Source organism: Pinus tabuliformis, chromosome 9, assembly GCF_031772625.1.
Source record: "Pinus tabuliformis cultivar Carrire ecotype Pingquan chromosome 9, CPIR1, whole genome shotgun sequence".
Taxonomy (NCBI): Eukaryota; Viridiplantae; Streptophyta; class Pinopsida; order Pinales; family Pinaceae; genus Pinus; species Pinus tabuliformis.
This window is the reverse complement of record NC_142307.1, coordinates 1,324,162,574-1,324,174,830: the sequence shown is the minus strand read 5'-3', so window position 1 is coordinate 1,324,174,830 and position 12,257 is coordinate 1,324,162,574. Positions and strand designations below refer to the sequence as shown.

The 12,257-nt window shown below is 40.9% G+C and overlaps 1 protein-coding gene across 1 annotated transcript in view; it reads left to right on the top strand.

Moving 5' to 3' along the window:
- EMB2738 (GTP-binding family protein) overlaps window positions 1-12,257 on the top strand; it is a 463,941-nt gene that overhangs the window by 186,164 nt on the left and 265,520 nt on the right. The window contains 1 exon segment of the mRNA XM_089439172.1: window positions 5,152-5,239. Within this exon segment, the coding sequence (XP_089295298.1) occupies window positions 5,152-5,239 (88 nt within the window).

The following is a 12,257-nucleotide window of genomic DNA, read 5'->3' as shown; positions in this document are numbered from 1 at the left end:
AAAGCACCTACAATAGAGCCCTCAACACCTATCACTTAAAATTCCATTAAACACAGATTTGAAGAGAATTTCAGGTGTTATATACTGTCCAGATCCACTTCTGCCATATATGCTGCTGAGTGCAATGTGACACTTGCCGGGGTATTGAGAGCGGCTTGGTGCCTTATCCGTTGTAGTGGGGTCACTAAGACCTGAGTGTGGTGTTATAGCTGTCCTTTGAGGACTAGATATGGTTGTATGAGTGATGTATGAACTGCTTCCATGTGCCAAAGTTTGATGTGCCGAATTGTATATTAATTCCGTAGCCTTGCGGAATGATGGAGTTTTTAAAACAACTCATGAACCAACAAAGAAACACCTCCATGGACTGCCATATAGACCAGGAAACAAAACTGAAGAACATGCCTTTTTCAAGAGGGATTTATGCCATCCTTCAGAAAGAACAACCAAATGATTTTCAAAAAAAGCTGGAGATTGGGCACAAAATATTTGCACTTGGAACAAATTTGAAGCAGATGAGGGTCACATGGAAAGTTCTTTGTAAATTTGATGAACTAGATGCCCTCCTTTCCAAAGTGAGTCAATTAGAAGGGAAGAAACTAATTTGGGCTCTAAAACTAGCTATGCTTGCTCTCATACAACACAAGTTCTTGGAGGAACCTTGTGAAGGGGTTAGACTTCTGGTTGTATCTTGTCTCAGTAACATCATGAGACTAACCACCCCTATAGCTCCTTACAATGATGATGTTATGAGGAGAGTTTTCAGATTGATGATAGAAACTTTCCGAGACTTGGACAACAGTGCAGGCTCTACCTTTGGGAAGAAGCTTGAGATTTTAGGAGTTATGGCCATGACTAGGACTTATGAAATTATGTTTGATCTTGAGTGCGATGGTTTGATCCTGCATATGTTCCAATGCTTTTTCAGCATTAGGAAACATCATTCTGACACAATCATAGGGCACATGCATTCCATCTTGTCATCATGTATGAGAGGTCGTGATGCCATTTGTCGGGAGTTACAGTCTCGATTGTTGTCTGTCTGGAGGAGAGAGCATCTGGTCTCACCCACTGCTTATGAGCTAGCTGAAAGGTTAGTTGAGAAGAACATTGGGTTGTTCAGGAGATAGTTGACTAGGGAGGAGCTACTCAGGTTTGGTGGATCATGCAACAAGAATGAGCTAAAGAAGGGACTTTGCTTCATCTGCAAAGGACCTTCGAGACCTAACCACTCATGCTTGAGTGACACTGAGGAGATGACAACAGTAGAGCAGGGAGATATTCTTTATGTTTGTCAGGATGAGGACTCTTCGTTGGACGAGTCCATGGGTTCGTATGATGATACCTCTGAGGAGCACGAGTAGTCATGTGGAGTTGATGGCAGTAGCCCAGATATGCATCCATGTGAAGTAGAGGAGTACAAGGAGCAGCCGATTGGTCCCACGAGGGAAGGAGACCAGGGAGTAGATGAGCGAGTAATGATTCAACATCGAGAGCACATAGAGGAGCATGAGTTAGATGATACACAAGTGTGCGGGATGGGCCATTTTTGGGGAGTCAGATAGTGGCTCATGTTGAGCCCATGATGGAGTATGAGCAGATGCCCTTGGGTCCAACCATTAGAGTGGAGCAGACAGATGTGCAGTCAGTCTCCAGGGAGACAGTATTTGCAGGCACTTGTCCTCAGGAGATGTTGGAGATTGACAGGGTAGTTTTGCAGGAGGCTAGTAGACAACAAGAGCTGTTGGAGATGGTGGTGCATCCATCTTTGGGCCGACCCACTGATGAGGTGCGGGTAGATGCACAGGCAATTGGCAGAGCTGCAGGACTTTCAGGGAGCAACCCTCTCCAGGAGTATATAGATAGGGCTTGCAACACAGTGTGCCCACTTCTTCCCATTAGAGGGAGAAAGGCAAAATTTCTTGGACATGTTTTGATTGATCGGGTAGAGCCTTAGGAGTTGAGCATGGACCAGTTTCAGCATAGCAGACTTATCCCTTGCACAAGTTTCCATGCATTGGATTGACGAGAGATCATGAGCTGGTATCCTTTTGATGGAGTATCATTTTTAGTCGGGAGCATTGTATTGCAGGAGCCCTCGGAGGTGAAGGATATCACATGCTTCAGTGGGCAACCGGATGTTGGCTGGCCACTCATTAGTGTTTCAGCAGGACAATCAGCATGATGAGATGGACCTTGGTCTATGCCAAGGGTTTTATTGGAGAGAGGTGATGAGTTGGTACGCGGTGGATGGAGCAACATTCATGGTTGGAGTTATCGCACATCAGGAGCCATGGAGCCTTGATATTTGTTCTTGGTGGCATTGGGATCCAGGTGGATTCATTGATGACAAGTTCAATTAGAGATTTTTCTGGGATCCGGGCATTGAGGAGTTTCGTTCATGATGGGTTGACACAGGAGCAAAGCATCACCCAGTGGTTCGTATGGGATCGGGCATTGGGTCTCAGTTGCGTCGGGCCACTAGATTGGTCCACAGATTTGGATTGCTTGAGGGCAAGCAATCTTGGGGCGGGAGAACTGTCATGTCCCCATTTTTATTCTTCTTCATAGTACAACTACGATGGATTTCTAGGGCGGGGGATGGTCGCGAGGTTAGTGGAGCAGGTTTATGTCATCAGGGGTCCTGATGGAGCTTTGAGGAGTTTTTATGGGATTTGATGGTATTCGCTTGGCATATTCCATCATCTGCACAGTTTTCCTTTCGTTCCATCGCATTCCGACAACTTTCAAAAATCAATGTGATTATTGGGCATAACTTAATTAATTATGCTCGAGGTGGCATTCCAAGGAGATTAATTGATGGAACACCTCAGTGTAATAGCTTGTTGGAATCAGAAGGAGAAGATATATAGGATGGGATGCTGAGAAGAGACTTCCAGTGGCTGAAGACAGTATGGTGGGTGATTTTCCATTTTCCTTGGTTAAAAATGACTTTAATTAGTCATTTAGTTAAGGACAAATAATTAATTGGAGAAAGAGCAGCCAAAAGTGACTTGAGTGCAGCCAAAAGTGACTTGAGTGAAATAAAATAAAATTAAAGGTCACTTAAGATAATTCAATGGAAAAACTTCTAGAATAATAATAAAATAATAAAATAAGATGCTTCTAGAGGCTTGGAGATCTATGAGGAGATCGTTTGGAGACATCTTGGTTTTGGTATTGTTTCTTGTATGAGAGGTTGAGAATCCAGTTCTCTACTCCATTGGTAGCCCAATGACGAAACCCTCAGGTGATTTAGAGAGATTGGGCGAGCACCCATCTCGCCTTGGTGGATTCATTCAGGATCCAAAGGTGTAGTGATTATTTTCCTGTTTCTGTTTGGAGGCCGATATCAGTATTATCACATATCCTGGAGAGCCGTTCCCAGCTATTGTATTAGCATATATTTATATAATTAAGTTGGATTTGTTGCTGCATTTCTCATTGTTGCTCATGTTGTGTTCTTTTAATGAGATTTTTATGCAATTTATGGATTTATGATTTGGGTTTTACATGACAACCTTCTGTTAAGTAGATGATAATTTTATGTGAAGGGTTTGTTCCAAATTTATTTCATTTGGGACTTTACATTCCCGACCTTTGGCAGTTGAATCAATTTTTCTACCAGCTAAATTGAATTGCCCTCTGAAGTTCACTGTGCATGTCCTCTGGGTTGCCTCATTGGGAATAACTCGGCCTCTTGCTGCCGCCTCTTCGGATATGGAAAACTTTCTTCGGATCACTGCCCTTGCCCCTCTCAGTCTCTGCTTCCTTTTGAAGCTCAAGCTCTTCTGGCTATTGCCTTTGGAAACTTGAACTCTCTTAGGAAATCGATCTCTATGTGTCTCACAAGTTTATCTTCCATCTACCCATCGACTTCTTCTTATAATCTTTTGTTGGACCACCAATGACCAATATTAAAACCTAATCAAGGGCCTAGATTATTGCCCAGTCAATTCATGTGAGTTTCTAAATGATTCATACCTTATCTCAATTAATTCTGATTAATTAACCCATTTTCCTAAGTTTAAATTTAGGAAATATTTAAAAATAGGCTAATAATCTAATTGAGACAATTCTAGGTGGAATTTCCAGAAACAATTTATGGGTGATGGAGAACTCGTGTGTTTTAACCTCTTCACAAAGTTGCAAGACTAAAACACCTCCAATGCTACAAAAAGTACCAGGCATCTTGTGGTCAGTATTATCTATGTCTTGATGTCTTGTTGAAGGATCTCTCTAAGGAAAAGCTTGATTGGGTTTTCCCCTTGTGTGGTTTTGCCCTGGTCTCTCACCTAAACACTGGTGTCTCTTGTTATTGTGCACTGTGATCTTTACTTTCTTGCCATTGCTATCAGTTGAATTTCTGAAGTATAATTATTTGATGAAGAAGAAGAATTAATAGAAGCTCTAATAATCTCACAAATAATTATCAGTAGTTCAGAAATTGTCTTTGTACACATTCTACTTGGTTTTTCAACAAGAAGGGGGACTTGCCCCTCTGCAACATAGGTTAAAAAAGAATTTCCTTATTTAAAGTAACCAAGCATACATTCTATGGTTGTTGGATTTGTGATTGAAATAGTACTAAACGGTGTTCAAATGTACCAGCTCATGTTTTCTTATATATTTCTTAAATTAGCGTGTTGTTTTCTTTTTTGCAGTGGGTAGTGGGGTTTCTATGTCATTAGCTATATTTAATTCTCCACTATAACCTCTTTACTTTTCCCTTCCTTCTCTGGAGCAAATGTCATAGAATTCTATGGCCCCTAAAATTTCTATTTCCAAATTTATCAGTTAGTCAATTTGATTGTTCATACCTTTATCATCTTTAATCAATAAACAAATATTTTCGTTCTCTAGTGTTTCTATACTTGCATTTTATGATTGTTGGATTTTTGGTTGACATAATGCTAAATGGTGTTCAATGTTGCATGGAAAACAATGGCTATATTGCAAATACCAAAGTAGAGGACATTCATTCAATTAGCACAGTTGTTCTAATATATGGCTTATAAGAATATAAATCTCACGAAAGTAGCTGAAGTTTTTTGGTAGAGCACTATCTACACTCCTAGAATTTTATCTTATTTTCTTTTGTTGGATAATGGTGACGTTGACTAGCTTTGTATTGAACATATTGGTTGTCAGGTTTACTCCAGTGCCCATTTCGGCTATTTCTGGATCAGGGACAGGAGATTTATTAGACCTTGTTTGCTCAGAATTAAAGCTCAGTGAGGTGAATGTTTAATCCATTTTGTGGTATATCAAGCAAGTATTTTCAGCATACTTATATACTTATAAGCACTGTTTTTATGTACAAAATTTTCAAAGAATCATTATACATTTCAATCAGTATTCCAATTAGGTAGCCAGAATAATATTGATAACAATGCAAGAAGAAAGGTACTAGAGAAGGTTGTAAAATTGTCTACTAACAATTGCATTACAAATAGAAAGTATTTGAAAACAATGTTTTGGTGGAATATAAGTCATCTGAGTTATGTGTAAATAACATTACAAAATTTTCAAAGGATCATTATACATTTCATTCAGTATTTCCAATTAGGTAGCTAGAATAATATCAATAACAATGAAGGAAGAAAGGTAATAGGCTATGTTGCCAGGGAACGTGGGTTCGGGGACAGGTATGGGGATGGGTGCAGAGACAGGCGCATCACTTTTTGAAACAGGGTACGTGGGTTCGTTGGGGATATATATATATATATATATATATAGTATTTTATAAATTATAATATATATGAATTTTGAAATCTTCCAACTTACAACAAGAAAAACAAATCATTTAAAGACTTGAACATGAACATTTATTTTGATATTTTGAAATTTCAAATTTGATATCAAGTGGAAATTGCAATTTACATATTGATGTGAATCATGATAATATATATTAGAATCATAAGTGTATGTCCATTGTCATACTACATGCAAAATTTGCCCGAAGGCATTTTTAAATATGAAATAGAAATTTCAAATTTTCAAAATTCCCAAAAAAGTGAAACTGAACAATGAATAAGATCAGGTTTCCTTAAGCCATGTCATCAACATCACTAAGATCTTCAGTCAACAAGCTCTCTAGGGAGGGATCACTCTCATCTGGAGACTCTTGGTCATCCATAATAATTGGAGGAAGCTCATTAAAACCATCTGGTTGTATCTTGTTGTCCACTCATGTAGCATCATCTGTGTATTGGTCCTGTTACCCACCATTCTGTGGGCGATATCCTTAGGAGATTTTTTTTTTCTCCAAGCTGGTCCTCAGTCGGCAGCCAACAACCCCTTGCAGCCACCACCTAGCTCATTATGCTTTTTCTCTACCACCTGAGCTAGCCATGTGGTCCCTCACCCATCTGCCATGATCGTATGTTTGAAGGTGGGCCTCCCGAACCTAAAGGTATGCCTTGTCATTTGGTAATTGAGTATTGTAGTTTGCTTATCATGGACACTTCTGGGCATGGATTAATGGGGGGAATTTGACGAAAAGAATGGGTTAGGTCCGTGCCCTTGTTCCCTAGCCCCCTTTTAGATATTAACCTTGCATCCTAGTCCCGTGGGATCTCTTTTACTGACCATTTGGCTTTAGGGATGGTATTTCATGGGAAACCCCGATTTTGGTTGTGTGGTCCCGCTCCCTTATCTGCTTATATTATCCTCTTTCCAATCATTATTACCCCATTCATCATTTCTCCCACTTGGGTCCATATTCCTCCCCAGTGTCCACATAGGCTTTACTTTCCCCTTCCCCTTGCCCATAGCTTGGGTCATGGCCTGGAATGAAGCCCATAGGTTGATGCAGCTAAAAAGAAAGATAAAAGCATATTTGGCCACATTCAACAGGATAATGTACCACAAAATGCAAAAGATGGTCAGGACAAACACATTTAGCACGTGGGCAAAAGCCAATACATGAGCTCTACCCCATCCTCATGGCCATCACCCTGGTTCCTATAGGTTCTCTGAACCTCCTTCGTTATATAGGAATCCATGATTGTCCCAACCCATGGTGAGCAATGAATTTACTTTAAAGGGGGTATTCACTGCTATTTCTTATACATCATGCTTTTACATCTTGAGCCACGAGCAGTTAATCAAAGAAAATCATAAAAAGGCAAAGGAATATAAAGAAGGGTGAAAAAAAATCAAAATCGGGGCACCTAATGTACCACGATTGCTCCCTTCTATACATTATAAACACAAGTGTGGGCTTCCCTCTTATTAGCTACCCTTATACCTTAGCATGTGACCCAGGGCTGTCCCTTCTCATGCCCCACTTCATTCACCTATCTGTCACATGCCACCACCTTTTGAAGGATGTACCTTGAATATATTATCCCCTTTAGAACTAGAAACCACCTGATAGGATTCTTGATTAACCCCATTTGGAGTTTAGGAGACATTGGCACATCCCGAATGCCATTATGGAAAGGCAGGCCATTATGAATTCCCCACCTGTGGTCCATGATTGGGAAGCTTATTTACTCGATTTCTCTAATGACTTGTTGTACTGGAAAACTAGGGGATGCATTGGAACTTATGCAAGATTGCAGATGGTCTCCCTATATAGGGTCATAATCCTCCAGAGGGCTACATTGGCACATGTAGGGTGTGCGTTGAGAGGCATGGGCCTCCACAGCAGCAGATTGCACTCCATGGTTCTCCACAGCCATTCAGAGATTGCTCGTTGTTCACTTATTGGACGAGGAAGACGCACTTGATCCATCATGCCCAACTGGCCCCAAATTTACACCATACACTTGGCAGATGATCCAAGACTTGCACGATGATGTGGCATCACCTACACCATCGTCCTAGCCCTTGCAGGTGATCTACAGGGATCTTCGATTTGTTTGGCAACCCATGAGGACACTTGTGTGCCCCCACATGTCATTTGGAGCACCACATATTATTACAAGGGTTCAACCCCTTGTCCACTGCTTTTGAGGGTCCTACTATTCACTATGGAACCCATGGACCTCATTAGGCCTCTTAGAGGGCCCTACGACATGCGTAGATTATTATTTGACCTCTTGAGAGGCTTCTTATTTCATTTGTGAGCTAATTTGGTGGGCTTGTCACCAAAAGTTGGATTATTAGAACATTATTTTATTTTTGGGGCTTATGTAGGCCAAGGAGGCTAATTTGAACTCCTCATTAGTGTATAAATACAAGTGAGATGAGTTCATTATCTCATCATCAATTTGGATTGGATCTTTTCTCTCTCTTGAGAATTTCGCACTTTTTCTAGAGGATGAATTGGAGCTTTATGGATGAATTTTGATGTGTGGATATTGGTCTATCTTATCTTGGAGCTTCTCTTTTGTCAATTGTGGATGGTTGGATATATTCTGTTACATGTAAGTACATGCTTTTAATGTTATTCTTGTTTTACTTTGTCATATACATTGGACTGGGATTTTCGCTATTTTTAGGGCTAATTGCTGCATGCATTTACTGCTTTAAATTGTGGAATTTTGTCTCTATTATAGCATCTCTCAATGTATGGGCCATGTAATGTGAACGAAATCTCCTAGGGGTAATTCTATCAACGAATTGACCTTGATAAGCCATCTCCTTTGCACATCGAAGTATAAAAGCTGCAAGATTAATTCTCTTTGACCTAAAAGGCTAGCGAAGTGGTCTTGAGGATTTCTTGACTGGGAATCAAAGATCCTCACTCATATTCATCATAGACTCCATTCTCCCAAGACTAAGACACTGATCTACCAAGAGGTGGTCACCTAAAATCATATCTTTTCACCTTTTCCCTGGTCTAGCCAAGTTGGGTCACCTAGGGCATCATTTTCCTGGCAAACTACCCATCCAAAAAGTTCAATCTCTTAAAGTCACCGCGCGCTAGTGTTTCCTCAAGACCTCCTCCAAATTTGAGGCAATTCCGACGGTGGAGTTGTGAGAAAAGCCAAGCCCTAGCTTTGGGATCAAACTTTTCCCTAGCATCCCCAAAGGCTAGTACCTTATTGGATCAATTCAAGCCTTTAAGTGGATATTATTTCTTTTATCCATTTCCATACCTTGTCTAGGTTAGGGACAGTCATTGGTTGCGATACTTTTCTCCCCTACCCTAGACTAGTTCCACTTGGTCCTGTGTAGTCTCGTTCCTTTGAAAAGACAATTCTTCAAGAACCATCCGAGATACCAATTTCAATAAGGATTTTAGGGATTGGGAAATTCCTTCACAAGTCATATCCCATAAACCTAACCCTCAATTCCTCCCTTCCTTTCCCTAGAAGAGATTGTACCTTGCTTAGAAAGCAAGCAAGCTCTATCTTTCTAACTCTTCCGGGAAAGGGATTATTTGGGTCACTCCACATCCTTTCATTGACTTATCCTTCATCGGTGACTCCATAATATACCGGGTCTCCTCCCATCGGTGAAAGTCCATAAATAGAAGGGAACCTTCGCTAAGGTGACAATGGGCTAAGTCTCCATTTGTTGCCATTGGTCTAGCATTTTCCCTTTAGGGATCCCCCTTAGGTCCCCTGCTAGTTTGAGCGGTAACATTTTAGCATCGTTGCCAGGGAGGAAGCAGGTCTACCTCCCTAGTGAATCATTGAGGAATTGATTCATTGACGACATTTATAAAATATTCCTCTGGCAACTCCACTCATTGTCCAATCCCCTAGTTTACTTGAAGGCGACAACATTCCTCCTTTAACTAGGGCTGCTGCAAAAAGGGGAGAGCGAACTCCATCACCTGTTGGAACCACTCTTCTCCCTGAATTTGAGAAGGTCAGTGATCCATCTCCAAAGATGCCATCTAGTTCAAACACTGACCCCGAAAAAGATCAACCCAAGATGACCAAGAGTGAAAGACACTTGGTTAGTGTCTTTGCCCCTTTGAAATTGAGTAATGATCCCGAACCACTACTTGAAAAATGGAAACGATGGGTACCCAAATTCAAAGGGGATGCTACTTGAACTACCCATGGTTTTATTGAAGAATTCTATTGGCAATTGTCCCCTAGAATGATCTTTGATGAAGATCAGCTCATGATGCTTTTTTGCCTTATCACCTTAGGGACAAGCAAGAGGTTTGTACCTTAGCCTTCCCCCTGCATGCATACATGACTTCGATGAATTTTAAGACCTATTCATGAAAAGTTGGTCATGCAATGCCCAAGGGACCTTCAATAGTGAAAAATTCTACCAAATAACCAAGGGAAGGGAGGATGTGCAAGATTTCATTCAAAAGTTTGATAGGGTAGTCAAAGACATACCTGATCATTTGAAGTCATCTGAAGCCAACATTCTTGATAAATTCATAAAGGCGGTGGGTGGTCACCTCACCTAAGTGTTGAGGGATAAGAAACCTTCTACTTTGGCTGAGGCTAAAGAAATGGCAATGGAAGTTGAAGAAAACATGCGAATCTCAAAGGATGATATCAATGACCACCCTAGAGCTGAGGCTGAAATCAAGAAGGAGAAGTCCAAAGATCAACATGAGGAAATTCTCCTTTCCATTCTCAAAACAATGGAAAAGTTCACTGAGGAAGCCAATGGACGTGGCAGGGTTATCATGAACAAAATCACCGCCTTAGAAAGGGCACAAAAATCAAGTTATATCCCTAAATGAAAGCCTTTTCCCAAAAAGCAAAGTGAAGAAGATAGGCCAAGCTCTTCTCAAATCCCAAACACCTGGGCTCCAACTAATGCCGTTGAGCGTGATTCTTCATCTGAGGATGAGGAAAGTGAGAGGGAGGAAAGTGGGGATGAATGAACCGATGAGTAAGCCAACCTTGTGGAATCTGACATCTTCTACATTTTGCTGGGGGGATCATACACACATCCTCCCATTAGTGAGGTCACCCTTAAGGAAGAAAAAGAAGAATCCATTCTCAACTCTGATAGCTAGGTAAGATTCGAAGGGGTCCAATATTCTGGAAAGAAGAAGAGCAAAGACCCCTCCCTCCTAAGGAAGATCCATCACCTAAGCAATCCCCTCTCAAAGATCCCATCCCCAAAATTCCTCCCAAGAAGGATCCCCAAACAAAAGCCAATCCGAAAAAAGGATCCTTCAAGGAAAGAATATATCAAGAAGGAAAAGGGGAAGGAAATTAAACTTGACATTGACATAGGGGCTACCACAGGAAAGATGACTATACCCGTTCCTCTAAAGGAGATTGCTAAGCTTCCCGAGCAATAACAAAAACTTAAGAAGTCCTTGGGGATTCAAGAGGAAGAACTACCTGAAGAATTACAAAACATTCATATTCCTGACCGAAACCCTGGGCATGAACCTTTCTTGCTTACTTTGGCTGTCAATGACCTCTTCTTACACAATTGTATGTTAGACTTAGGGGCTTCCGCGAATATCATGCCTTTAACTGTTATGAAGCAATTGGGTCTCAGCATCACTCGACCATATAAGAAGGTGTGTGGTTATAATTCCAAGCCTGTGGAAGTGAAAGGTATCATCAAAGACCTTAAGGTTTCTTTAGCTAGGAATCCCGATATATCCGTCCTAATGGATGTTATTGTTATTGATATTCTTGACATGTGGGGGATACTACTATCTAGGAAATGGGGAGCTACCGTTGGGGGGCATGTTCAAATGGACCTATCATACGCAACCATCCCGCAATCCGATGACACCCCTTTTATCCTTTATAGGAAACCTACTTACTCACCTCATGTGATTAAGCTTGGACCATATTGTGAGGCATGCAAGATCGAGAAACCCTCCCTTATTCTCCCTACTCAGGAAGTCCGTATCCTTAGGGGCCAACCTCCCAAACAAGAAAAAAATGGAAGCCTAAGAAAGAATATAAGGTTGGGGATTTAGTCTTGGTTGATAAAGATCCCATTCTTGTTAGGATTCATGGAAAGTTGGGGATGATTATTACTACATTTCCAAACTTAATGATGAACTTTGCCCTGAGCCAGTCAAATTAAGTCGTATCACCTCCATCCTTGAGACTTGACATCGTATCATATGTATGGTAGAGTAGGATGCATTGCATGATGATTTTTGCATTAGAAATAACATCATATGATATTTCTCATGATAAATAGGTGCATACCTGCATATTTTATTTTCTGTTGATTTTATGGCTTGACATATAGCATGTGCGATCATGAGACGCCGTGAAAGCATGTTGCCTCGTGTTTTTCCATCTATTATATGTGCAGGTGATAGGTCTACGGTAACCAAGAGATTGCTGGAGTTCTCGTGACCTCCCATTCGAGTAGCTTCGCCAACTTCTTCGAGAGATCACATC